This window comes from Typha latifolia, chromosome 8 (genome assembly GCF_019914945.1).
Source record: "Typha latifolia isolate L0001 chromosome 8, TyphaL0001v2, whole genome shotgun sequence".
Taxonomy (NCBI): Eukaryota; Viridiplantae; Streptophyta; class Magnoliopsida; order Poales; family Typhaceae; genus Typha; species Typha latifolia.
Genome location: NC_133093.1, coordinates 5,483,377 through 5,510,289, shown reverse-complemented (window position 1 = coordinate 5,510,289; position 26,913 = coordinate 5,483,377). Strand labels below are relative to the sequence as shown.

The following is a 26,913-nucleotide window of genomic DNA, read 5'->3' as shown; positions in this document are numbered from 1 at the left end:
TAGCACTGTTGAAGAAAACAAAGAAGAGAAAAAGCAGCTGAGGAAGAAAAAGAAAGGAAGAAGAAAGAAGAAAGAATAAGAAGAAGAGAAGAGAAGAAAGAGAGGAGGGAGGGAAGTGCGGACCCGGGCGGGTGGGGAGAGCACCGGCCGCTGCTGGCCAACCAGCGGCCGGCCTCTCGCCGGCAACTCGACTCCGACGAGCCCAAGCTCGGGTGTGAGCGAGAGAGAGAGGAGGGGGGGAAGGGGATCACCGTCGCTAGCAGAGGTGGCGGCGGCGATAACAGTGGGAGAGAGAGAGAAAGAGAGTTTGAGAGAGAGAGAGAGAGAGAGAGAGAGAGGACTATAAAGGGGAAGAGAAAGGCGGTGGGAACGTCGGTGCTGCGGCTGCGGCGCCGGCGGGCCCACCGGAGCTAGCTGGCCCAGCTTGGTTGGCCGGGCCAGCGGCTGGGAGTGCGTGGCACCCCCGGCCCGCGCCAGCAGCCATGGCTCAAGGCCGGCCACATTGTGGCTGACCACGTCGTGCCATGCAAAATTCTTTTTTTGTTTTTTTGGGGATTGGGTTGTTACAGAATTACAATAGCTTAACCCTGACATTTTGGAGTACTATCAGAACCACTCGACTAGGTCGAGTTTCTTCCACCCCGGGAGAGTTGGTGGGGACACCACTTTTCATCACGTTTATTCTCGTAAGCACAAAAGGGCTACACCCGTGGCCCTTTGCCTTAACGAGGGTTATGACTAGTCACATTCTAGGGCTATTTTCGTCACCTTCTAGGGCTATTTTCGTCTTTTGTCTTTTACTTTATTTTGCCTATATAAAAGCTTATAATCATCTTTTATGGGTTAATGAATATTTTGAGAGCTTTTGCCTATTGAGTGTTTGTTGGTGGATTCCAACGTCGATAGATTCTGACACCCTGATTGATGGATTTTACGGGTTTGATTATTTCTCCCTACTTTTTCTTCTTAACTCTACAATCAAGACGTTGTCCTGCATCACAATTACATATAGAAGATCTTTTTGACTAGAGAGGTGGAACACTACTTTGATTACATGGAGATCATTAAGGAAAAGAAAGTTAAAGTGTGTGCATACAAGATAAAAGGATGAGCTTCCTCATAGTGGGATCAACTAGAGACTATGCACAACAAAACAAATACTGCATACCCATTTCCTTCCTACCGACTATGATTAATGGCTTTTTGAAACAATATCAAAATTGTCAAGAAGGGAACTAATCCATATGTGATCATGCTGTCGAATGTTACTCTACAGGAATGATTTATTTGGAACAAAAGCTTAACAAGTAGCAAGATTTCTTGGAGCACTTCATCTAATGATTTATGATCGAATCAAGCTTAAACCTATCTTCACTCTTAATGAGGTGGAGAAACAATTAGATCGATCAAGTGGGAGGACTAGACCCTACAATATATTGTCTTCTACGACAAATTCAATGGATCCATCACCAAATAAAGTATGTATTCCACTGAATGATTCAATTACTTGATCTAATCCACCGAGAAACCCAATGATGCAATCAAATGTTGCCTCTCAACCTACAACATCAAAGAATTCAACAATTTTATTGCCAAAACTGATTGAAAACAACACTGGGAAAAACTGATGTGGAGAAGTATGACATCCTTCAATGGAATGTCACTGTCGATAATGATTTGATCAACAGAAGAGCAATATTATGATGATCAACAGGAAGAGGATGAGGCTCATATATCTTATAAGGATGAAAGAGTGTCTTTGGTAGTCCGAAAATTACTGTCTGCTCCAAGACAAGATCCTTCTAAGCAGTAACGTAGTATTTTGACTATTTTCAAGACAAGATGCACTGTAAATCAATGGGTTTGTTACATTATCACTGATTCGGATAGTGAAAATATTGTCTCACAACTGATGTTTAACAAATTGAATCTCCTACCTATTTAAGATTATCTAAACACTTATTCTATAGGATAGATCAATAGCATTGGCAAGACAAAAGTGATGAAACAATGTCTCATCACTTTCTCCATCAACCAACTATACAGGGATCAAGTTCTTTTTGATGTGGTTCACATGGATATTTGTCATACATTCCTTGGTCGCCCATAGCAGTACAATGTCGTGATAATACCTTTACTTTCTATAAAGATGGAGTGAAGATTATTCTTGCCCCTATGTGCATGGAGGAACATGCACCAAAAACACACAAAGTGAAAGAAGCTTTCCTTTTAGTCAGAGACATAGAGCATGAGTCCCGAGAAACTAAATAAGCCTTAGCTCTCTGATCATCAAAAAAGAAGGTCCAATATCGATGCTAGAACCACCCAACGTAATACCATTACTTAATGATTTTTATCCTTTCATACCTGACAAGCTTCAAGAAGGTCTGCCTCTGGAACGAGACAAACATCCATATTGATCTCATTACTAGCATGAGTTCACCAAATCTACCAAAGCAATGGGACATAGCCCTTGCCCAAGCTGAGTTTGCATATAATAACATGAAGAACCGATCAATGAGAAAATCACCATTTGAGATGATGTTCGAGCAGCCACCAAATCATCTTGTGGATCTTGTTCTTTACGAACAGTCATAGATAAACACCGCAAACTTAAAGTATTCAAAGAACGTGACTTAGTGATGGCACATCTCAGAAAAGAACGAGTTCTACTAGTTGACTACAATTAGTTGAATTCTAGAAAGATTGGACCCTTTCATATTTTGTACAAGATCAATAATAATGCTTACGTAATCGACCTTTCAAACAGTTATGGAATTTCAAAGATATTCAATGAGGAATACTTGTTTGAGTATCATCCTTCCGAAGTAAGTCCATTATTTGACTTGAGGATGGTCATGGGGGACTAATGTAGTATCAAGTGTTTCCTAGTTCTCATAGATTCCTAATCTTAAAGATTTTCTAATTCTTACATTCTCAAAGGTTTACTAATTCTCATTGGACTCCTAATCTAAAAAGGTTTCCTATTTCTAGTATCTTTCTTAATTACTTGGTTTCATAATAGTTTTTAGTTTCCTATCTAGATTAGATTGCTAGTAGTTTTAGGAGTTTCTTTTTTTTTAGTATTGTTCTCTATTTAAAGTGTAGTGTACAATGAAGAACACATTACTTTTGATGAAATTGTTTGTTTCTATTTTACTTCTTCTCTTCTCTTCTCTTCTCTATTTTCTATTTTTGTGACAATGATCACAAAATTTCTTCACCGATTGCGCCAAAGATACTTTTTAACTTTAGGTGAAAAAGAGAATGCAGAAAAGTTGATCAGGCCATGACAAGCCAGCACAAGTTCACACAGCTCAACACAGCTCAGCACTAGCATGGTTAATGTTTGTTTAAACAAAAACCATAACTTCTTTGCAAGTACCAAAACAATAACTTATAATCAGTAATAACAATCTTACCTGCGATAATTAAGTGCTCAAGACAACTAACTGATATGCAAAGAAATGAAACCCACATAGTACGCATGTTTAAGAAGACAATAAATGGAAATGCAAAAAAAGAAAAAAGGAAAAAAAAGCATATAGCAATTAATTAATTGAAGGATCCAAACATCATCATATAAATATGCAGATATGTAAGCCAAGAAATGTAGGATATACTTATCCTTCTGCCTTCTTTCTCCAAGATGAAAAATAACAACCTTAGCATGAAAGTTCTTACCACGAATAGAATTGATAATGCAAAGACCGAGCAAATACGACACCAATGAAGTTCCCAACAAACATAACTGTTATAATATCTGGATAAACATCACAAGTAAAGTCAGGATCAGGTTTAGTCAAAAATCTATAAAGTATAAACTATCAAAAAGAAGACAAAGATAAAGTATATCACTAGTTTATCTTGAAAACCGTACGTTCTTTACTGAGAACGATAAGTCTGGACTCTAAAGTAAGAAACTTTTTTATAGATAAGGATTTTGATAGAGCATCACTCAGTCTGGAATTCAAGAGCTGGAATAGTCCTCCTTCATGCCTGTAGATGATGTTTGATGCCATTAGTAAATTGTATGCTTTCAGAAAGGTCAAATATGATGTCAAATTAAAGCAATCCATCTTTTCCATAACATGAAAAATAGTAGGACAACTGACTAATAGTCATATAGTGGAAATGTTTTGTGTAAAAGTTAAATAGCACAATGATTAATCATTGGGACATAAAGAAACAATAAGCTCAGCTCAGACACATGGCTATCCCATCCCATGAGACAGCATTTTCCTGATCTCTTCCCACCTATCTGAATAAGTGTGTGTGGTCAATCAACACATGGTTATTTCAAAATAAAAAGGCAGCTTAAGCAGAACCATGGTTAATCAATGAGGATCACACCATACAGATCATTTTAAGAGAGAAGCAGGCCTAGAATAGTTAAGAGAAACTATTTTAATTGTATGTCTTAATCAGATAGAATATATGAGTAAAAGATGGCGCTTTTAGTTTTCTCTACTCACTTGGACCACCTAAAGTGCGCAAACATCAGTAGGACTGTAAGATGAAGAACCAGTAAGGCACTGGCAAATTCTTTTGATATGAAAACACTTTCTGGGACAAACTTGAAATTGACGGACCTGAAAAACAAAATAACCCATAATTATGTCAAAAAGGACAATTTATATGCATCATCTTAAAGAAGCATGAACTTATAAAAAGCCTATTTCTGTTGCAGGAATTGGACTCTTAGATTAAGAAACAGAAAAGTAAAAGAGCAGAATAAAATCAGGAATAGAGGCTATCAGAATTCAGCCTGATCACCTCCCAGCAAGATCTTAGACTAATATAATGCAAAAATGCATGTTTTATGCAAATAATACTCTTTGTATCTGTGTCCATTCACAGATGGATGAGCATGAAGGCTTCTGCATGTTCATTTTTGCCTGAAAGTAAGCACAATTACTGTATGCTACTTCACAACAGCAGGTAAGATATGGTTACTAATGACTGAAATTTAAGAACTGCTGGAAAACAGAATACAGCTTTTTGAAACTCAGCTTAGTACCGCATGATATGTGCAAGCTGCAATGAAAAAGAAAAATCAAGATTATAGAATATATTATAACTCCATTTGTTACCTATTGGAACAAGGTTTAATATTTCTTACATAAAATCTACTTGTGATGCCATTGCACACGACGTGCCAAACAATTGCATGCTATCGCTAGGCATGTACCATCCAGGGAGCCCATGATGTGTGGAGAACAGAAGAAGCATGCAGCACATTGGCATGGCACTGGCAAACACAGCTAGACATGCAGATGCAAAATGCAATTATGGAACTTAAAAGAAGACATCTACTATTCATGGAGAAACATTTGCGAAAAGAAACCAATAGTATAGCTTCCTAGCATATATGTTTAGATATTTAAAAATGAGATTGAAGAGCTTCAGATGCTTTTGAATTTTCTTTTATACTCGATGATTTCAGGAAATTGCAGATTATTCAGTCCTTTTTACAAACATAAAGCTTGAAAATAACTTCAATTTGGATAGCCTGGATATGCACCAGAAGTGGATGAAGACACGGCCTAGATTGAAGGCTCTTGAAATGTACGCAACTGGATATGATAACAAGAAGGGCAAACCCAAAAGAATCTGCAAAAAGTGAAAAAAAATATTCATAGTACGCAAGCATGGCTGCATGCATGACAGAAAATTGTCAAACAGTCCACTGTTGGATGCCTAGATAAACTTTGCAGTACATTAGCAGAGTAGCTACTATAATATTTGACCCTCAAATTATGGATATTAACTAATGCCACCATATAAAACTATCGCCCACAGAGAATAAGCCATCAAGGCATATTTTAAGCTGCTGAATGACTAATAAGCAAGGAAGAACCCATGAACCACATGGGTAGCTGACATAAATTTAGGATTCTTCCGCACTAAAGAAAGATAGCCTTCCATGAAAAGAAATAACGGAAGACAACCGTGTACATCAGTTATGCTTTCAATAGGTCACTACAAAGCAGGAAATTTGGACAGTACATAAAATGGAAACTTCTTTTTTTTTTCTTTTCTTTTGTCCATAAATTCTAGATATTGTATTTAGAGTTTCACCTACTGTTCTAAAACACAGTGTGATACTGTGATGGCTGTTCAACCTACATTTCAAAAGAAAAACCAAAATGAAATAACTTGAGTATTCCCATGTATATGTAGATATTACTAGAGGGAGAATAAAGAGAGAAAGCAAGATGACAAATAGGATTTGATATGAAGAGATCAAAAACCAGCATGGTTTGAAGTTTCAATCAGAAAGAATACCAGTTGAAACTTCTTGAACAATAAAACTGAAGCAGCACACTGATCAAGGCTGAAAGCCTGAAACCAACCAAGAGTTTTGGTTTTTACCTTTGTTTCAGACCACTATGGCTGAACCGATCATTTTCACCCAAATTTTCCATTTTTAAGTTTGTCGAGACAGAACTAATCAAAATCAAAATTCCAAACCACAAAGGGAAAGGTTTATACCACAATCAAAGTACAACAGTACAACAACATGAGTTAACATCCATAGAAATAAAGAATATTAAAAGAAAGAAGACAAAATAGAAGCAGATAAGAAAAGACACAATATGGTAAATGTCTAGCAAACCAAGAAGTAAGAAGGAGAGTGTTTAAAATAACATTTTTGAAAGATGCGCATAGCTAGAACAAAGGATTGCCATGCTAGCAGCACAGACATTACAATCTTGTCTCAGAATGTGCATGTTAGAACCCCAAGAACAAATGATTGATTTATCCATTCAAAGAAATTTACTTGAGGAACTTTCTTTGACAGAATATATAATTTCCCACTATGGAGCCCGCAAAGGAAATCCTGAATTGTTCTACAAGTCATATTTATCTTTATATCTTTTACAGGTCAAACAAAAAATAAAGACTAATGCTTTTTCTGCCACAAAATTAAATGTTAAATAAGGTAGACTAGAAATGAGAGGTCAACATAGGACAATGTTGCAATTCTCTTTATTCTGACTCTGTCTTTGCCAACCAAAGGAATAATCCAATATTATAGTGTTGGTATAGACAAAAATTGTGCTATGACCCAAATTCCAGAAGTTAGTACATACTGGTACTTTCAAATATTTGATTGATCACAATTTTGTATATTCCATTTACTAGAGATGTTCCCAGGCAATTCATTATAGGAATATTTATAGGCTGTAAGTTAGATAACTTGTTTACACCCACCATCTCAATGGTTCGGAGCAGAATTTTGAATTGGCCCATTAGTTGCTACCAAACTGTAATAATCCAAAAAGGACAAGCATAAAATAATATTATAATTATTATAGAAGAAAGAAGGAACTAGTTATAATGATAAGATTAATAGTAAAATATTAGTGATAATATTGATTTTACTAATACTAAAAAACAAACAATCATATAAACAACCTATTTTGAAGCAATTTTTGATTTTTTTCTAATATTTACTTAAAGTTATTTTTATTTATACTTTCATTTCTTATTTTGTCTTCTCTCCCTACTCCCTCTTCTCTCTTCTCCATTCCCTCTCTCCGTTCTTTTTATTTTTATTCTCTCCATCTCCAGCTGACTTAAAACAAACCAACATGGAAGTTTTCTTTAGAAAGCTCTCTCTCTCTCTCTCTCTCTCTCTCTCTCTCTATATATATATATATATATATTCCCTCATCTCTCTCTTCCTCTCTCTAGTTCTCTCTCAAATCCACTGCCGCCACCAACAGTACCGCTCCCTCCCCCTTCATCTCTACTCTCAGACGTCCAAACCCAACACCAAACAGCCACCACTACAACCCCACCTTGTTGGTGACCTGGTCGAGCCAAGATAAGCCTTCTCTCCACCACACACTCTCCTCACCCGTTTTTCCATCTCACCACCATCACACCCAACTCCAACGACCACACTACCACCATTGCCTCCACCCTCCCCACTCAATAATTTCATTGCACCACTATACCACCGTCACTTTCCTCTCCCTCTGACAACCACGCCATCACCACCACAACCTTCCTCTCACTCCCAACCCCCAACGACGACGATGTCACTCCTCTGACTGCCACCTCTTGAAACTCTGACCTAGCTGTAAATAGTGCTAGGCCTCGACCCTGCACTGTTTCACATCTCAGACTAGGCCAAGCCCAGGCCAACCTAGTAACTCTCTTTCATTTATTTTGTCATTTTAATTTATCTTGATTTATTTTCTGCTCCAATAATTTAGTAACTAGTTAAATTCTAACTTTAGTAAATTAAGTATGGAATAATATCTAGTTTACTTAATAGATTTTTGTAATGAGTGTCAAAGTAATTCAGTATTTTATTTGAGAAATTAATAGCCATATTCTAATAGTTACTAATCCCATTAAGTTAAATATTTATTTATGTATGTAAATGTATTGACAATGACGTATATATCTATTGTTATAAATGTATGTCCTAGCATACTTAAAATTATACATACATACATACATACATACATATATATATATACAAATACTATATTTTCATATACATATGAATAATACACAAGAATTATGTCTACATTGTTGGAATTATCTTTTTATTATAACTATATACATATATATAACTAAATTTATTAAAACAAAAAATAGAATAGAAATATAAATAGCAATAACCATATATAAATAATAAGTAATCACTATGGGAAGTAAGCCATGAGGTTCTAATATGATCTTTCCCCCTTACTCAGCAATTTTATACCAACAGAAGTAGAGACTCGAGAGTACCTCTAGGCAGGTATTATGTGATCAATAGATGACCAGAGAAAACATCGAAAGCGAGAATGCAGGGAGTAGTCTACCCCCTAAATGCCTTTTACAAATTAGGATATATTAAATATTTATATATACGTATTATGTTTTAGCCTCTAACATGATTATATGATCCTATAAAAAGATTATTACAATTGAACATAATTTTATCATTCATTTGTTAGGTTGATCTCAGGCATAAGTATGCAGATGATTTAGAAATGATTAGAAATAAATCTTGTGCATATTTTATTAGTCGAGTTGATTTGTAATATGAGCAGGCATATGATGGATATATAATCGGAGACGACATTGAATCATATTTCTTTTGACTTCTTTACCACCTAAATTTTAATATCCATGAATTGTTGCAATACTAGATAAATACATATGATCTATCATTTAAAAGAAAATTATAAAATTATCCATATGTGATGTGCTTGATATTGGACATACTCTTAATGTATGACAGAGTATAATTATAGTTGATAGTTATACTTTTAGCATATTACAGGGTACAACTATGATTGATATACCTTTAACGCATGATAGGGTATATTATTACTAAGATATTTTTAGCGTATAGCAATGTATGATCTTGGAAACAACATCCTCAAAGATAAGAGTAAGGTTGCATAAATCTTCGCTCTCCAAACCCCATGTAAAAGGGAGCCTCATGCAATGGGAGTATGGAATGCCCTCTCTTTATTTGCATCAGCAATGTAAGAATAAGTAATGACTATAAGAAACAACATTATATTGGAGCATACCTGCAGCAATGCAGCTCCCAACAATGCAAGAAACACCCCTTTAATGCTCATACCCTACAACAAAATAGCTCGCTAATAAAATGCAAAATGGAACAGAAATTTAATGACCTGACAATAGTACCTTCAACATAAGTAGAAACAATGGTGGGGCATAAAGAAGAACATTCATCTTAATTGACACTGCTCCACTGTAACCAGAAAAACGGATAAGAAATTAAAATAAGTATCGTTAGGCATTTATGTGAAAGAATAAATGTCTTATCTAAAATTAATTTGTAGATCAGAAATCAACAATCACCTGAAGATAATTAAAGCAAGGTGCCATTTTTGATAAAGAAGCAAAACCAGCGAAGCATGGAGCAAGGTCATCGCAAAACAATCATTGAAGAGACGAAGCATAAATATGGAATGAATTCTCCTTGATAAACAAAGTAAGCCTAAAGCCCACCATGGTAACTGCCATTGTCATTCAAGATAACAAAAACAAAGTTAAAATCATGAAAGACATCAAAAAAGTAGATGGACACATTGCAAACTTGTGATTGCAAGGACTGATATTTTAACTATAAGGAGCACTAGATATCTACAGAATAATATGATGTATTTCGGAGAAACCAGAAATGGAGCTAAAATATCCTTTGGATTGTTTCTAAGAAGTGTTTTTGATTGCTTTCATAAGATCTTCAAGATCTATAAAAGGATCTCTTGACTCAATTATATCGCGCCCGTTTGGATATGTATAAACTAGAAATTTTCAGGAGAAATGGCATTCATACATGAAAAGGTTTAGTACTGACACACAGTTTGTACTAGCCAATATGGTCACTATGTCAGTTGTCATAGTGCAAAACCGCTTTGGCATGGCCTAGTCTAGTTTTTAACTTTTCACGATGTTTTCTTCCGCCTTTACATTATTTTGATGGTTTTTGACCGGCATTCTATTCTAATGTGCAGTAAGAGTGAAATAAGCTAAGGATAACCCAATATTGCCAAATAATTGTTATAAAATTAATACAATTTGACCGAAGTACCAAAGCACCTTAATACACTTAGTTAGGATATTTTCTTATTGCATTAGTTAATTGTTTTCATTAAAATAAATTTTTTATAAGTCGCGTTCGAACGCATTTGTAAACGCCTGCATTAGGTTCGCAAAAATAAAGAACATGAAATGCACGTTCAAACACCTGCATCGCGTTCACATCGACAAAGAACATCTTTTATCCGTTCGAACGCAATCCATAATGAGCATGACAAGTTCTGATTCGCACGAAGAGATCACCATCGTCGAAGAACAAGAAAAATCCATCACCACTGCGCAACCTCTACGTTAGACTCAACGACTATCAAAAGTGAGTTGCTCATGTATTATTCAGTAATCAATTGCCAAAAACGAGATCAATCTTTCTCTTCGTCGTAGATCAACAAAAAATTAGCCTCTACGAAAAAAAATCCTAAATTTTCCTTATCTCGAAATTCAAATTTTGAAGTTTTGAAGTAGCAGATTTGTTTCTGTTTTGATTATTATCCCTTCATTCAATTATGTCATTAAAATCCTACCTTTCTAAAACTATTATAGCCTATACCAAATTTCAAACATTCAAATTTACGAGATTTGCTCGTTCCTTAGATATCTCAACAAATCTTCTCTTTCTTTAATCTTTTAACAAATCCCATATTACCAAAGCTATCCAAACCCATCAAAATTTCGAATTGCCTATACCCCCAAATGAACTTCAATCTGAAACCTAATCCTTAATCCAATCTTGGCTAAAACCCAAAACTGATGCAAAACGACGATATCAATAAAGAAGAACAAACGGATGAAATCTACCAATAGGCTGTTGAAATCCACCAACAAGTGAAAGAATGTAGATAATCTCAAAAATCTCCAAATACTTATTAATCTCAAATGATAACATAACAAGCATTTATATAAGGAAACCCTAAAAATACAAAAGAGTGGAATACCCATAATATAAAAAAAGACTAAAATCTCCTCACCTCAAAGCTTCTCCCATATGACTTGTCGTCCAACCAAAGTGTCACTGGATGGACTACCATCATGCATCTACGTGAGTACACATATGAAAGTAGTGTCCGCATCAACTTTCCTGAGATGAGAAAAACTCGACTCCGTCAAGTAGGACTGAGGGCCGCTCTAGTAAAACTCTTAGAGGTTTGAATCTATCTACTAAAGCTCCTCACGAGTGATCGACATGCTATCATCAGACTTTGGGCGGTCTCTCCGTCAGACTAGGAATCAATGAACTCCATCAGCATTAGATGTTATGGAACTTGACAATATGGATGATATTCAAAAATTCAATCAAGAATCCTTTGAAAAATATGCTACCACGCTAGATGATATCAATGCCCATCTTGAGGCTCTTGAAATTTGTCATGAGAGGCATAAGAATGGAAGTGATGCTGAAGTTTCCAATATGGGAGTTGCGCGTCAATCCTGACATTCAGATCCATCGACATCCCCCTAATCCCCTTACGAAGAAAAAATTCCTAATAAGTTCCCACAATGGCACCATTATCAATATGACACTGTGGATCCAAACGTTAATAGAGAGTTTAGAAACAACACTACTTATAGACATTATAAAGACCATAAGGATCAGATAATGAAAAATATTAATGTGGATGCTCCCACTTTTGATGGGTGAATGAATCCAATGGTCTTCACCGATTGGATTTGGATTCGCAAAATGGACTTCTTTTATTGGTACAACTTGTACAAAAATTAGAAATAGATTTGCCAAATGGAACTAATCAGGCATGCCAAGTTGTTTTGACAAAGTACGAAATAGATTTTAATCCGAAATAATCAACCTCCAATAATTGATTGGGTGAAAATGAAAGAAAAACTAAAAGAAAAATGTTTATCCCATTTTTATCACGACCTATTGAATCAATGGAACAATTTTAGGCAAGGGACGAAATCTTTGAGCGATTACGTGTCTCTATTTGAAGAGTATATGTTAACATGCATCATCATAGAAGATGAGAGGGTCACCTTGAGCCATTTCAGATGCGGCCTTAATGAAGATATTAGACATGAGTTAATTTTTCAAGAAAATAACCACACTAGACTAGGCCTACACTTTTGTGCTAAACTATGAAATGGACGCAAAACAATGTGTCGAGGCGTCCTATGAGTGGAATCCCTTTTAATCTTGCTCCAAATGGAAGTAAAACCTAGACGGCAATATCACTTCCTAGAAATATTTAGAATATGGTGCCAATCAACAAAGATAAAGGGGAAGGACCTATGAGTGACACTATGCCTACCACCAATCCTCGTTGATGCTATAGATGTAAGCAAATAGAGAAGGGTGACACTGTCCTAGAAAAGCCATATACCTTGGGGAATAGGACAATTTAATGAAGAAGACAATGCTGATGAACAAATTTATGTATCGGACCCTAATGTCATGCAAGAAAAGTGATGAGGAACGTGTCTATGAAGACCATCCTGTTGGTGTTGCCAAATGCACATTGACTCAACCGAAGGAGACTAATAATTGGCGTCGGAGCATAATTTTTCACACATACATTAAATGTGGAACCAAAGGCTCCAAAGTAATCATCGATAGTGGAAACTGCATTAATGCGGTCTCTTCTGGTGTGGTGTTTCGTCTGGGATTAAAACCTACTCGCCTAAGTCCTTACAAAATATCTTGGGTTAATAATCATTTATTTTCATATCCTATCCAGTTTCTTTCATACAAAGAAGATATTTGGTGCAACTCATACCAATGAATGTGGGACATATCATCTTGGGCCATTTGTGCCTATTAAATCACGATGTGACCAAATTTAGTCGATCAAACTTATGTCCTTTCATTTTCAAGGACACAAAGATCGAAATTAATCCTATGCGCCCCAAATTAGCTAACAAAGATAACAAGAAGAATGCTACTTATGAAAAGGGTTTACACATCATAAACCAAATTCCTAGACTTGATGACATGCTTAATATAACAGTCGGAGTTATAATTTTCTCCAAAATCAACTTAAAGAGTGGTTATACCAAATTAGAATTCGTCCAAGAGATGAATGACAAATTGCTTTGAAAATCACGGATGGCTTGTGTGAATAGTTAGTGATGCCTTTTGGACTATCCATCTCCAATGCACCGAGTACATTATTGCGAGTTATGACACAAGTTCCAACCATTTATGCGCAAGTTCTTCGTGGTGTATTTTGATGATATCTTGATCTGTAGCCACTCGAAGAAACAACATTTAGATCATTTGTGCCCAGTCTATCTCACCCTTCGCACCTCAAACCTCTATGCTAATGAGAAAAGGTGCTTATTTCTCGTGAATAGGGTCATATTCTTAGGGTTTGTGGTTTCATCTAAAAGAATATGCGTTCACCCCCAAAAATCAAAGCAATTGTCAATTGATTTGAGCCACAAAATGTCTATGATGTTCGCAAATTTCATGGACTTGCTATGTTCTATCGACATTTCATTCGCAAGTTGAGCACAATCATGTTCCCAATTATTGACTGCCTTAAAAATTGTGACTTTTAATGGACTCGAAATGCAAATAAGGCCTTCAAGAAAATCAAACTAAGAATGTCAGAATGTGATGCCTCTAGAATTGGAATAGGTGGTGTCCTTAGTCAAGAACGCCACCTATTACCTACTTTAGCAAAAAGTTAAATTGAGCAAAACAAAGGTATTCCACATATGATATAGAATTTTATACAGTTATTCAACATTTGCGCTACTGAAGTCATTTTCTACTCCCGCATGAATTTGTGCTATATTCCGACCATGAAGCTCTTTGATACCTCAACTCTCAAAAGAAGCTCAATGCTCGGCATAGTCACTAGATTGAATTTCTACAGGAATACATTTTTGTTCCAAAACATAAGGCTGGAGTTGAAAACAAGGCAGCTGATGCGCCCAGTTGAAGGGTTAATCTTCTTTCTATCACAAGTATCACTATCATAGGATTTGTCAAGCTAAAAAGAAGATTACACCTCATTCCTCAATTTTGGAGAAGCCTACATCACTTTATCAAATGATTCGAATGTATCTCTAAATGACTACTCTCTCTATAAAGGTTATTTATTTAACACCAATAAATTTTGCATACCTCGTACATTTGTATGTGATATTTCAATTTGGGAGATTCATGTCGATGATCTTTTGAGTCATTTTGGACGCGATAAGACTATCAAAGAAATGGAAGGCCAATTTTATTGGCGAGTCTCAAACATGATATAGCCAAAATAAATGCAGTTCCCATATTGGAAGCTTTAGCATCACCTCTATTCTCATGCCTTTCATGACAAGTTTCAAGAGCTTTAGGGCGGGCATTGATATCATCTAGCTTTGTGGCATATTTTTTAAAGGATTATTGAATGAATTTCCGAATATTATCCATAGCATTACGTTCTATAACAGACTAGAATTGAGAAATGGAAACTACCCAACTACTATGTAGGTTCATACAAAAGAATTGTCACTAATGACAATGCAAAGAGAAATGCAACAATTAATATTTATAATGCAATGATATGATAAGAGATAATAGCAAATCTCAAATAGTAATCAATCAAATAATCTAAGTCTATTCCCGACGAATTTCTAGCTAGAAAAATATCAAAATTCAACATTTAATTGCAATCCAGTAGTGCATGTCCTTCGGATCAAAATGGTGACCTAGATGTCAAAGATTTTTTCTCCAATTATGGCACTAGTTCCACCTTAAATATTGAACATTTAATAGCCTATAAACCTCCTGTGACCATCTCTAATGATCCTTATGATACACTTGTTTTCACCCTTCCAGATATACATGTTTTTAACCCTGCCACTTCCCATTTTTCATCCACATCATGAAAAGAAAAGATAGATGTTTTTTGGATAAACAGATAATATGTAATGCTGATGGAGGAATTCATTGGTTCCCGGTCCGATGGTGAGGCCACCCAAAGTCTAATAGCACATGGATCACGCGTGAGGAGCTTCAACATATAGATATAAACCTCTGGGAGTTCTACCAAAGCTGCCCTCAGCCCCACTTGGCAGGGTCAAGTTTTTCCCACCCTGAAAAAGTTGATGCAAACACTACTTTCAGACACGTACTTACATGGACGTAGGAGAACAGCCCATCCAGTGACACTTTGATTGGGCGACAAATTCGTGAGGAAGAGATGTGAGATTTTAGTATCTTTGGCATTATAGGTATTCTAGCCTTTTGTCCTTTTAAAGTTTGCCTAAATAAACAGTTGTTATGTCATCATTTGAGGTAAATGTGTAATTGGAGATTTTTTAGATTATCTACTTTCTTTTTCTTTTGTTGGTGGATTCCAACAATTCATTAGTGGATTCCATGGATTCCAACAGTCCATTAATACTGCATCAGTTTTGGGTTAGCCTGGATTGAATAAAGGATTGGGTTTTGGGTTGAAGTTGATTTGGGAGAGAGAGGCAATTAGAAATTTTGATAGATTTAATTAAAGAAAGAGAAGATTTGTTGAGATATTTAAGAAAAGAGCAAATCTCCAAAATTTAAATTTTTGGAATTTGGGAAAGGCTAGAACAATTTCAGAAAGCTAAAATTTTAATGAGATGATTAAATGACGGGATAATAATCAAAATAGAAACTAATATGCTAATTCAAAACTGTGAAATTTGAATTTCAAGATAAAAAAAATTTATATTTTTTTCCCCAGAGGTTTTTTCTTTTTTAATCTACAACGCGAAGAGAAAGATCGATCTCGCCTTTGACAATTGATTATTGAATAACATGAGCGACTCACTTTTGATGACCGTTAAGTCTCATGTGGAGGTTCTACGGTGGTGACGAATTCATTTTGTTCCTCACTAATAATGATCTCTCCATGTGGTTCAAAACTTGTCGTACTCATTGTGCGTCGAACTTCGTAACCTTCTAGTGTTCATGGGGCAACCAATCAAACGAAGAATAAATGAGCCGCAACATAGAATCCGGAAGGCAAAACATCCATAAACTGAACATTAGCTCTAATACCAAAACTAATGTAGAACGACAATATCAATAGAGAAAAATAAAGAACAAACCCACGAAATCCTCCAACAAGCTATTAGAATTCACCAACAAATGAAAAAAAGTAGACAATCTCAAAAACCTTTAAATATCATTAACCTCAAATGATAACATAACAAGCATTTATATGGACAAATCCTAAAAGGGCAAAAGACTAGAATACCCATAATGCGAAAAAGCCCCGGCAGAGTTTTCATATACTACCTGTCAACGTAGGCTTTTTTTCTTCTATGCTCATTTATTTGCTTGCATCCATCTACCAAATGATCTCTTGTGGTACTTTTATACACTGCAACACATCTAGGTATCCTCCTAGATGTGCTACCTAAATCAACTGACGCCTACTCCATAATGGATCAAAGCATAGTAGCTGCACTCAACGATCGTCGTGCCCTTGCGTGCCACTAGCACACATTTATAATATTTTTAATAAAACTTTTAAGATATTTAGAAATATTTTTAGATATTCGGCATGTCAATCTTTGGGTTTTAGTTTAAATATATGTATTAAAACCTACATTATAGTATTTTATCTTTATATTATTTTTGTAACTGACCTATTTTATTAAAGATAAAAAAACTATTAAATATAAATATTATTCAACACATAATATGATTGAATACATTCATTAAAACTAATATTAATAATTGAGCACTTCATAAGATGATTGAATACTCCATAATATAATTGAACGCATAACATTTAACACATAATACTAATTGATAATAGTTCAATAACTAACTAATATTTAGTTGAATGTAGAATGGCGAGGAGAATCAAATATTTTATTTACCAGCACAAAAATAACACGAGAATGTTGCATTAAATATTATTGATAATCTTCAAAATTGATATACTAACAATATTGCTCGTTGTAAGTTGTAACGTCTCACATAGTTTTCATACAAATAAAAATTTTATAATTTTCTTATGATATGATATGGATAGTGTATATACACGAAAACGACTAGCATCGATATTGGCACAGGCATACCAAAAGCATATGCAGATTGCGGATATGGAGTATAATAAATATATTGTGACTCTAATAGGTGGATTGATATGATGGTAATCAGTGATGGCCATGCCAGTGGTACGTGCCAGTCGGCATAGGGTGTGCCGAGCGGCACACTTCGACACGCGCCCTGTGCTAGTGGCACGTATTTATAATATTTTTTTTAGGATATTTAGTCAATCTTTGATTTTTTGTCTAAATATATGTATTAAAATTTAAAATCTATATTACAATATTTTATCTTTAGATTATTTTTGTAAATAACCTATTTTATTAAAGATAAAACAATAGTTGAATATAAATATTATTCAACACATGATATGATTGAATACATTCATTAAAACAAATATTAATGATTAAACCATAATATAATTGAATACTCCATAATATAATTGAACACATAATAACATTCAATACATAATTGATAATAGTTCAATAATTAAAACTAATATCTAATTGAACGTAGAATGACGAGGAGGATCCAAGACTTTATCTGCCGGCACAAAAATAATATGGGAATGTTGTGTTAAATACTGTCGATATTCTTCAAAACTCATCCACTGATAATATTACTCGTTGTAACGTCTCACATAGTCTTCATACAAATAAAAATTTTATAATTCTTCAATGATATGATATGAATATTGAATATGCACAGGAACGACCAGCACCGGCACCGGCACAGGCACACTATTAGCATATGTAAATCGTGGATATGAAATATAATAAAGGTGTTGTGGCTCTGGTGGATGTGATTGATATGATGATAATGATGATGAACTTATATTGTCATGTGAGCGCACCTCTCCCGATGTCCTGCTATCTACAGACTCAAATCTTTCTCTCATTTGACTATAATCATATTGAGCTTGAGATGGTCATTTTCCTTTCTTCTGTCTCTGATAAATTAAAAGAATAAAAGAGAAACTTACCTCACAATCACACAAGCTAAGAGAAAATTCTTAGAGAAGATTACCACGGGAGCTCAACACTACGTTCGTCACCGTCAAATAAGATCACCGGAGTAGAAGTTGTTAAGAAAACAAAATGAGAGAAAGATAGAATAAAAAAGGCTACGGTTGGAGGAGTTGAGAGAGAGAAGTGTTAAACACAATTGTGTTTAACATGAGAGTTTTAGAAATATTTAATGGATAGAGATAAAAGAAAGACAAAAAATAAGATTAGATGACAAAACAAGATTTGATTGAAATTAGAGAAAATGACAAATGAAAATTAGACATTAGTTGTCATTCCAATTTTAAATAATGACAAATAAATTGTCATTCAAAAAATGACAAATGAGTTGTCATTCCAAAAATAACAAATGACAAAAGTTAATTGATGATGGGTTAAAAAAAGTTTAAAAAAATGGGTTCCACTTGTCATTATGTTTGTTAAGAAAATAAGTAAAGTTGATTTGATCAAGATTAATGGAAATAGAAAAAATTTAAAAAAAAAATGTCTCTACATTGGCACATGACCGGCATAAGGCTGTGCTGGACGGCTCAGCACACCTCGGCACAGGGGTGTGCCACTGGCACACCCCGTGCCAAGTGTCGTGCCTCTACCAGCATGCTAAGTGCCAACCGGCACGGCCATCCTTGATGGTAATGATGACGAACTCATATCATCTTGTGGATGCACCTCTCCTAATGTCCTGCTACCTACAGAATTAATTTCTTTCTTTGTATGGTTGTAATCATGTTGAGCTTGAAATGGTCCCTTTCCTTTTTTCTGTCTCTAACAAATTCTGCCTCGTGGTTGTTTAGGTCTAGCCCCATAGTCTTGATCTTGGATGGCATATGTGAAGTTTTCCTCTTTTATAAAAATAATACCTCTCTAAGAAGGTTGTATAGCAGGGACATATGTCTCATCTTCAACATCACGATCACTAGACTGAGTCCCGTCATTATCACCATCACCATCACCATCATCATCATCGTCATCATTATCATTATTATTATTTCTAGTCTCACCATCATCAATTTTCTTAAGTCTAAATTAACAAATTTAAAAGTTGAAATTTATGTGAAGTCACTATCATCAAAGACCCCCTAATTAGGCTAGACCCAACGATTTCTCTTGTATGATTGGTGAATTAATGAAAAACTCTCTTATGATGACCACAGATCCTTATTTCTCCTCTGGATAAGGCAATTATGGATATAAAACCATATGAAATAAGTATAATTACCCAAAACTTTACCTTCAATTTTCCTTACTTTTTCTCTCCATCTGAATCAAGAATAAGATTTGGCAAACTTTAAGAAAGTGTAACACCCAGTTTGGATCATTTTTGCTAGCTCGAACACTTGAACACTCCAGAAGATCATATTTGATAGTGAAACAGCCCAACCTTTGACCGATCTCTTATAATCAGAGTTTCCTACACCTCAAAATAACTAAACAGCAAACCATGGATGGTCGTGCTATGGCACGGCATGGCATGGCATGGCACATGCCGCGGCACTTGTCGATTATGCTACAAGATATGGAGAGAAAAAGAGAAGGGAGAATAACGACGCTTCCCTCTTCGATCTCATCGTTTGCCGCTCACCGCCGTCGTTCGCCACTCGCCTGCCATCGTTTGCTAACAGAGTTGAAAGCCTCATCAATTCGGATCCGCAAATGCACTCTTTATTCACCTGCCCCGACTCGCCCGAGGTCTTCTTCCTCCTCGGGCTGGGGCTGGGGCTAGGGCTGGCCCGCGTGGGACGCAACAACACCTTCATTGATGGAGCTCTCTAGCACGACAGGCGATGATGGCGGCAAGGCTGGCGGCGACAAAAGCTCAGACGGCGAGCAAATTGCCGCTATTAGGGGTGTCGTGCGACACTCGTGCCGCATGCCGGTGCGCCGCCAGCACGGCCATCGTTGCAGCAAACCAAGACTCCTACATTGTAGTCTACATTAAAAGTTTAAAAAAAGCCCATTTTCATTACCGCCATTAGTGAATATGGCTACTCTATTCCGGTATTTTGCCAACCTATCATTGTTCACGACCAAAGAAAATATATACCTTTATTCTTTTTTTTTCCAAGAACTTGACCGAGGCTGATTTTTTTTCAGATCATACCTAGACAACACATTGAAAAGGGAGGAATCTGAACCAGGTTAGTTTCAATTAGTTCCTTTTGAATCTAAATTGAATACATGATACAGATATGTAACTTTTCCTTATTATTGATCTCTAAGCCAAGCTCACATTAATCTGTTCACTTGCATTGATGTGTCCTAAGTCCTAAAATTCCTAATTGAGTGACCATTTCATATATCTGCATATGTGTGCATCCAATTCAATTAAATACTTCCTCAAATTATCAAAAATAATAACATTCTTAATAAAAAAATTAAAAAAAAAGACAACTAGGAATGTGCAGACAATTATAAACCCATTGTACATACCCAAAAAATATGAAACCAACCTAGCAATCCATAAATCCATATTAATGAAAGGAAACGAAACCATAACAAAAAATATCATACCACTTCAGTCTTCAAATATATGACTAGGATGATGCCCAGATTAACAATGTACAGAATGCCAAACAGAATCTGGAAAAATACAGAGATAATTGAAAAGTCAGAGCTGGAAAACTAGTAAAATTTATATGAAAACAAAATAATAAAATAGAAATAAATGGATTTCCATCCATTCTAGCACCAAAGATCAATAGTACTGCATAAAACAATCATCACATGTATTAAAGAAGATATCAAAAGAATTTTGTACTAGCTCGAAGTAATTTTATATTTACTCGGCTAGTGATGAATGGACTTTTATTAGACTGATCTAATGAGCCCAAAAGTAATTAACAATAATCTCACACCCCCGATATATTTAGTTAGGATCTTTTCTTATAGCATTAGGTGTTTATTTTCATTAAAATAAAATTTCTGTAGATCGCGTTCGAACGCAAAATGGGTCGCATTCGAACGCCTTTGTGAACGCCTGCATCAGGTTCGCAAATACAGAGAACGCATATTGTGCGTTCGAACGGAGTCGGGCCAGTTCGAACGCCCGCGTTCGAACGCCTGCATCGCGTTCGCACATACAAAGAACGTCTTTTGATGCATTCGAACGAGATCGGGCGCGTTCAAACACGATCGACGGGAAAGTTTTAGAATTAAGGTTTCATATTATTTTAGGACTTGTTAGCTAATCTCTATATATATGTGGATGGCAGCCAACTTCACTATGCGATTGAAATATTGATTTCTTACCTCTCTATCATCTATCTACCCTAATCTCCCTCCTCCCTCTTCACCATCCTTCCATCTCTATAGGTCGCGTTCGAATACAGGATGGGTAGTGTTCGAATGTCGTTGTGAACGTTTGCATCAGGTTCGCAAATACAAAGAACGCGTAATGCACGTTCGAATGCGGTCGGGCGCGTTCTAACGTCTGCATCACGTTCGCATATACAGAGAACGCCTTTTGTGCGTTCGAACGCAATAGGGTGCGTGCAAACGCGATTGGTGGGAGTCTTCTAGAATTATGGTTATTTATTGTTTTAGGACTTATTAGCTAGTCTCTATATATATGTGGATGGCAGCCAACTTCACTATGCGATTCGAATATTGATTTCTTGCTTCTCTATCATCTATCTACTCTAATCTCCCTCCTCCCTCTTCACTATCCTTCCACCTCTACTGTTGGCAAGATTTCTCCTAACTTTTAATCTCCCTCGACTGTCGATCCTCTCTCTTCTTTGGGATCTCGACCACTTTGTTCCCTTCGTCTATATCCTAAAATCACATCCACAATCCACGTTCATCTCTATATCCATCTATAACCCTAACATCCACAATCCACCTTCATCTCCGTATTTTTGTCCCTACTATTGTTTGAATCTGCGAAGGGCGTAAATACGAAAGTTGTAGATCAAGAAGTTACGGATCTAACTCAAGTTTCATAATTTTCTGACTACCGGAGAATATTTGACAAATATTTTCCCACGGTTGCGCGAACTGATTCCTGTAATACATCCAGATCTTGAAAGAATAGTTGTGTAGCCTATCTTTGGTTCCAGAGCTTAACAATTTAGTATCAGAGCCCATCAAGGTGGTATCTGAGCCCTATCATTTGGTATCAGAGCCTAACCAAAATGGTATCAGAGCAGGCGAACCTCAGACCTTCATTAATGGTTGAAACAAGGATGATGACATCAACAAGGAGACCTATGGAGAGCACACCGATAAGGGAAGACTCAATCCACGATTACCCTAACCGTGAGGTCGATTTCTTTGGAGCGACAACGACAGGACCAAGTCAACCAACATCCATGAGTGCGAATATGGATAAACTTAGGGGCATGTTCCATACTTTGATGCATAGAGTTGACTCAATTCAAAAGGATCATAATAATTTCAAGGAATATGTCAAGAACTGATTTGATTCGTTATATTCTCGACGGCAATCGGAGTTTCAAGAAGGACCAGCGGTGGGACCTTATCAAACTGATACCCCACAGGTCTAGGTGCGTCATGTGAGTGCCAATAATCCCCTCTTACCTATGCCCACACATCATTTCCCACCTCCGTTGCAAAACCCAAGACCGACGGTGGTGGAACCCGAGAGGCGTGCGGCACCGGTGCGCTTCGTCGATGAGGAGGATTGGCACTTTGAGGATGAGATTGATCCCTTTGGAGATGGTGATAGACGTGCTCGAGAATTTAGGAAAGAGGATCAACTTGCATAAAGGTTTAGACTTGAACCAAGGATCTTTCGTGAACCCGACAATGCTATTCGAGGGAGAACCGCATGCTTGGATTTCCCAAAATTCCAAAGCAGTGATCCAACGGATTAGGTGTTTCAAGTTGAACAATATTTTGTCAAGGTACAGCGGAAGATGCAAAGGTCCAGATGGCAAGCTTTCACCTCCAAGAAACGAAAACTGCATTGGTATAGATCGGTTATTTGTGGTGGAGGATTTACCGGATGGGCTGATTTTTGTAAGAGGATTACACGCAGATTTGGGACTGCGGCATATGAAAATTTTGCTGCCATATTAAGCAAGATAGTTCAAAGGACGACTGTATTGGAGTACCAAGCTGAGTTTAAGAGAGTTAGTAGTCGTTGTGAGCCACCTTGGCCCGAACCGACATTAATGAGCACATTTATTCCAGAGCTGCGGGGTGAGATTTAGGCAGATGTTCGTGCTCTTTGTCCTATTACTCTTAAGGAGGCCTTTGAGAAGGCCGTGAGGATGGAGCAAAAACATAAGGCTCTAAAGATGGCAGCGAAAACCAATTGGGGCAACCGAGATGGGCGGTTTGCACCTAGAACGCCGACTAGAAATTCTGCGGTTTCAAAAACAACAGCTGCGAGTAGTAGACCACGACCACCCTTGAGACCTTCCGATGTTAAAGGAGGCACAAGACCCCTGTTCAAACTCACACCTGCCTAGGTGGAGGAGCGAAGAGTGAAGGTTCTTTGCTTTCGATGTGATGAGCATTTCATCCCCGATCATCGGTGTTCTAAACCGATCGGGAGTGTGATGCTTGTCAACGGTATTGAGGAGAATGATGAGGTTGTTGATGATGGAAAGTATCCAGAGGAGGTCCATGAGGAGACCATTGAGGTGGGTGCGGAAAAAGATATCCAAGCTAAAATATCGATACATGCATATTCGGGTACTTTTGCGCCGAGGATGTTACGAGTAGACGGACTCGTTAGAAAATATTGTGTGCACATCCTTATTGATTCGGGGAGTACACACAACTCTCTAGACGAGAGGTTAGTGAGGAGATTGGGTTTGGATACCGGACCGACCACGGGATTTGACGTTGCTATTGGAGACGACACGAAGCTTAAAACTGAGAACTTGTGTCGCCGGGTCAGTATACGAGTGCAAGGACACGACATCATTATGGATTTGTATCCGTTAGCGCTGCGAGAAGCGGACATTGTCCTTGGTGCTCAGTGATTACAGAGTTTAGGACCCGTCATATTTGATTTCTGGAGCATATGGATGAAATTTAAACAAGGAAACAAAGATGTGCAGCTGGATGGTGTTCGGTCTTCACCGATTCCTGCAATGCAGCCTATGATGGGGCTGCCTTGTGCGTATGATTTGGCCTATCTTCTTCAGTTAGGACCAGCAGGAGATGAGCCTCAAACGAGTTCAAGTACTACCATTGAATTATCTAATTTATTAAATAACTTTTCTGGACTATTTGAGGAGCCATAGAAGTTGCCATCGAGGAGAGCGGCGAACCATCGCATAGAGATTGTACCCGGGGCTGCACCGGCAAACGTGAGGCCATATCGGTATCCACATGTGCAAAAAGAAGTTATCTCAAAGATGGTAGCCGAGATATTAGAGCAAGGCCTCATTCAATTAAGTCATAGCTCATACTCATCCCCCGTGCTATTGGTGCAAAAAAAAAGGATGGGACATGGCGTTTTTGTGTTGACTATCGAGCATTAAACACTATTACCGTCAAGAACCGGTATCCTATTGCAGGGGCGACTATATTTAGTAAGCTCGACTTGAGGGCCGGGTATTATCAAATTAGAGTTCACCCGGCGGATGTACATAAAACTGCATTTCGGACTCCGGATAGGCATTACGAGTTCCAGGTGATGTCTTTTGGTCTCACCAATGCTCCAACTACCTTTCAAGGCCTCATGAATGATATATTTTGGCCTCTCTTGCGAAGGTATATCTTGGTATTTTTTTATAATATTTTGGTGTATAGCAAGACTGAATTGGAGCATTGGCAGCATTTGAAGGATGTGTTAAATTTGTTGAAGCAAAACCAATTGAAGATCAAGAAGTCCAAGTGCCTATAAGGAGTACCACAAGTGGAGTATTTAGGCCGCATCATTTCAGCGAATAGTGTAGCGGCAGATCTTCAAATAGTTGCATGTATGACCGCTTGGCCTATTCCTACTACTACCACCGAATTGAGAGGATTTTTGGGGCTGATCGGATATTATCGATGCTTCATCGCCGAATATGGCAAGATCGCTGCTCTTCTCACTTCTTTATTGAAGAAAAACTCTTTTAGATGGACGAATGAAGCCACTTCAGCCAATGATGATGGCACTCATTTTAGCGCTACGGGACTTTACCAAAGAGTTCATTGTGGAATGTGATGCGTCAAGTGTTGGCATAGGAGCTATACTAATTCAAGGAGGACGTCCCAAAGCCTTTCTTAGTAAGGCTTTGTCACAAAAATCTCAGCAATTATCAACTTATGAGAGAGAGATGTTGGCAATTTTGCATGCAGTAACTAAATGGAGGCCGTATTTGATCGGTAGACGATTTTATTATCCGAACTGATTAAGCAAGTATGCACACTTTTCGGCATTGCCACATTCGTTTTCAGCCAAGTCAATGGCTGAAATTTTTGTTAGAGATGTTGCTCGGTTACATAGCATGCCATGCACAATTGTCTCGGATCATGATCGTGTATTTATGAGTGACTTTTGGACTGAGTTTTTCACATTACAGGGAACTCGATTGAACTTCATTTCGGCCGACCATCTACAGACGGACGGCCAAACCGAGGTGATCAATCGAGACATGGAGCAGTATTTGAGGTGTTTTGTTGGAGAGATGTCGAGACGATGGTTGGAGTTCTTACCGTGGGCGGAGTGGTCCTACAATACCGCCTATCATAGCAGCATTAACATGACTCCATTTGAGGCGGTGTATGGACGCACGGCTCTGACGTTACGCGCTTATGATCCAGTAGCATATGCAGATCGTACGGAGATAGACTTAGATTTTATGGATAGAGACGCCACATTAAGGAGGTTGCGTGCTCATCTTAAACTTGCTCAAAACCGTATGAAGCAAGTTTATGATCATAGCCATAGGGAGTAGGAGTTTGACATCGGTAGTTGGGTGTTTGTGAGGGTGCAATCATATCGACAGGTGACCTTACGTCCGATGCGAAACCAAAAGTTAGCACATCGCTACTTTGGTCTGTTTCAGGTGTTGGAGCGTATTGGTCCAGTTGCATATCGTTTAGAGTTGCCGGAGAAGTCGAGAGTGCATCTTGTTTTTCATGTTTTATTATTAAGAGAGCGCATTGGAGATCATGAAATCGTTAGATCAGTTCTACCAAATCCATTAGAGGAGACAGAGATCGTTGAGCCAGTTCATGTACTTACTAGACGCCGACAACGACATGGTACCAGATTAAAGATGGAGATTCTAGTTGAGTGGCTTAGCAAGCCATCTGATGAGGTGACATGGGAGTTGGAGACTGATATCTTGGAGCGTTTCCAAGACTTTTCATCTTAAGGGCAAGGTAGGGGAAGCGTGGTGGGCTGAT

At 37.3% G+C, this 26,913-nt stretch overlaps 1 protein-coding gene across 2 annotated transcripts in view; it reads right to left on the bottom strand.

The window, feature by feature from the left end:
* Positions 1-26,913, bottom strand: part of LOC140793785 (dol-P-Man:Man(5)GlcNAc(2)-PP-Dol alpha-1,3-mannosyltransferase) — a 40,270-nt gene that overhangs the window by 11,142 nt on the left and 2,215 nt on the right. Inside the window, exons 1-9 of one of the 2 annotated variants that reach the window (XM_073145480.1) lie at positions 11,757-11,799; positions 11,553-11,662; positions 9,847-10,004; positions 9,670-9,736; positions 9,549-9,602; positions 5,525-5,613; positions 4,476-4,592; positions 3,881-3,999; positions 3,685-3,763 (exon numbers count right to left, since the gene is read on the bottom strand). In XM_073145480.1, coding sequence (XP_073001581.1) covers positions 3,685-3,763; positions 3,881-3,999; positions 4,476-4,592; positions 5,525-5,613; positions 9,549-9,602; positions 9,670-9,736; positions 9,847-10,004; positions 11,553-11,662; positions 11,757-11,769 — 806 coding nt within the window. In that variant the 5' untranslated portion in view covers positions 11,770-11,799. Of the gene's footprint in view, positions 1-3,684; positions 3,764-3,880; positions 4,000-4,475; positions 4,593-5,524; positions 5,614-9,548; positions 9,603-9,669; positions 9,737-9,846; positions 10,005-11,552; positions 11,663-11,756; positions 11,800-21,108; positions 21,178-26,913 lie in introns of those variants that run through there. The other variant, XM_073145479.1, reaches the window with a different exon arrangement.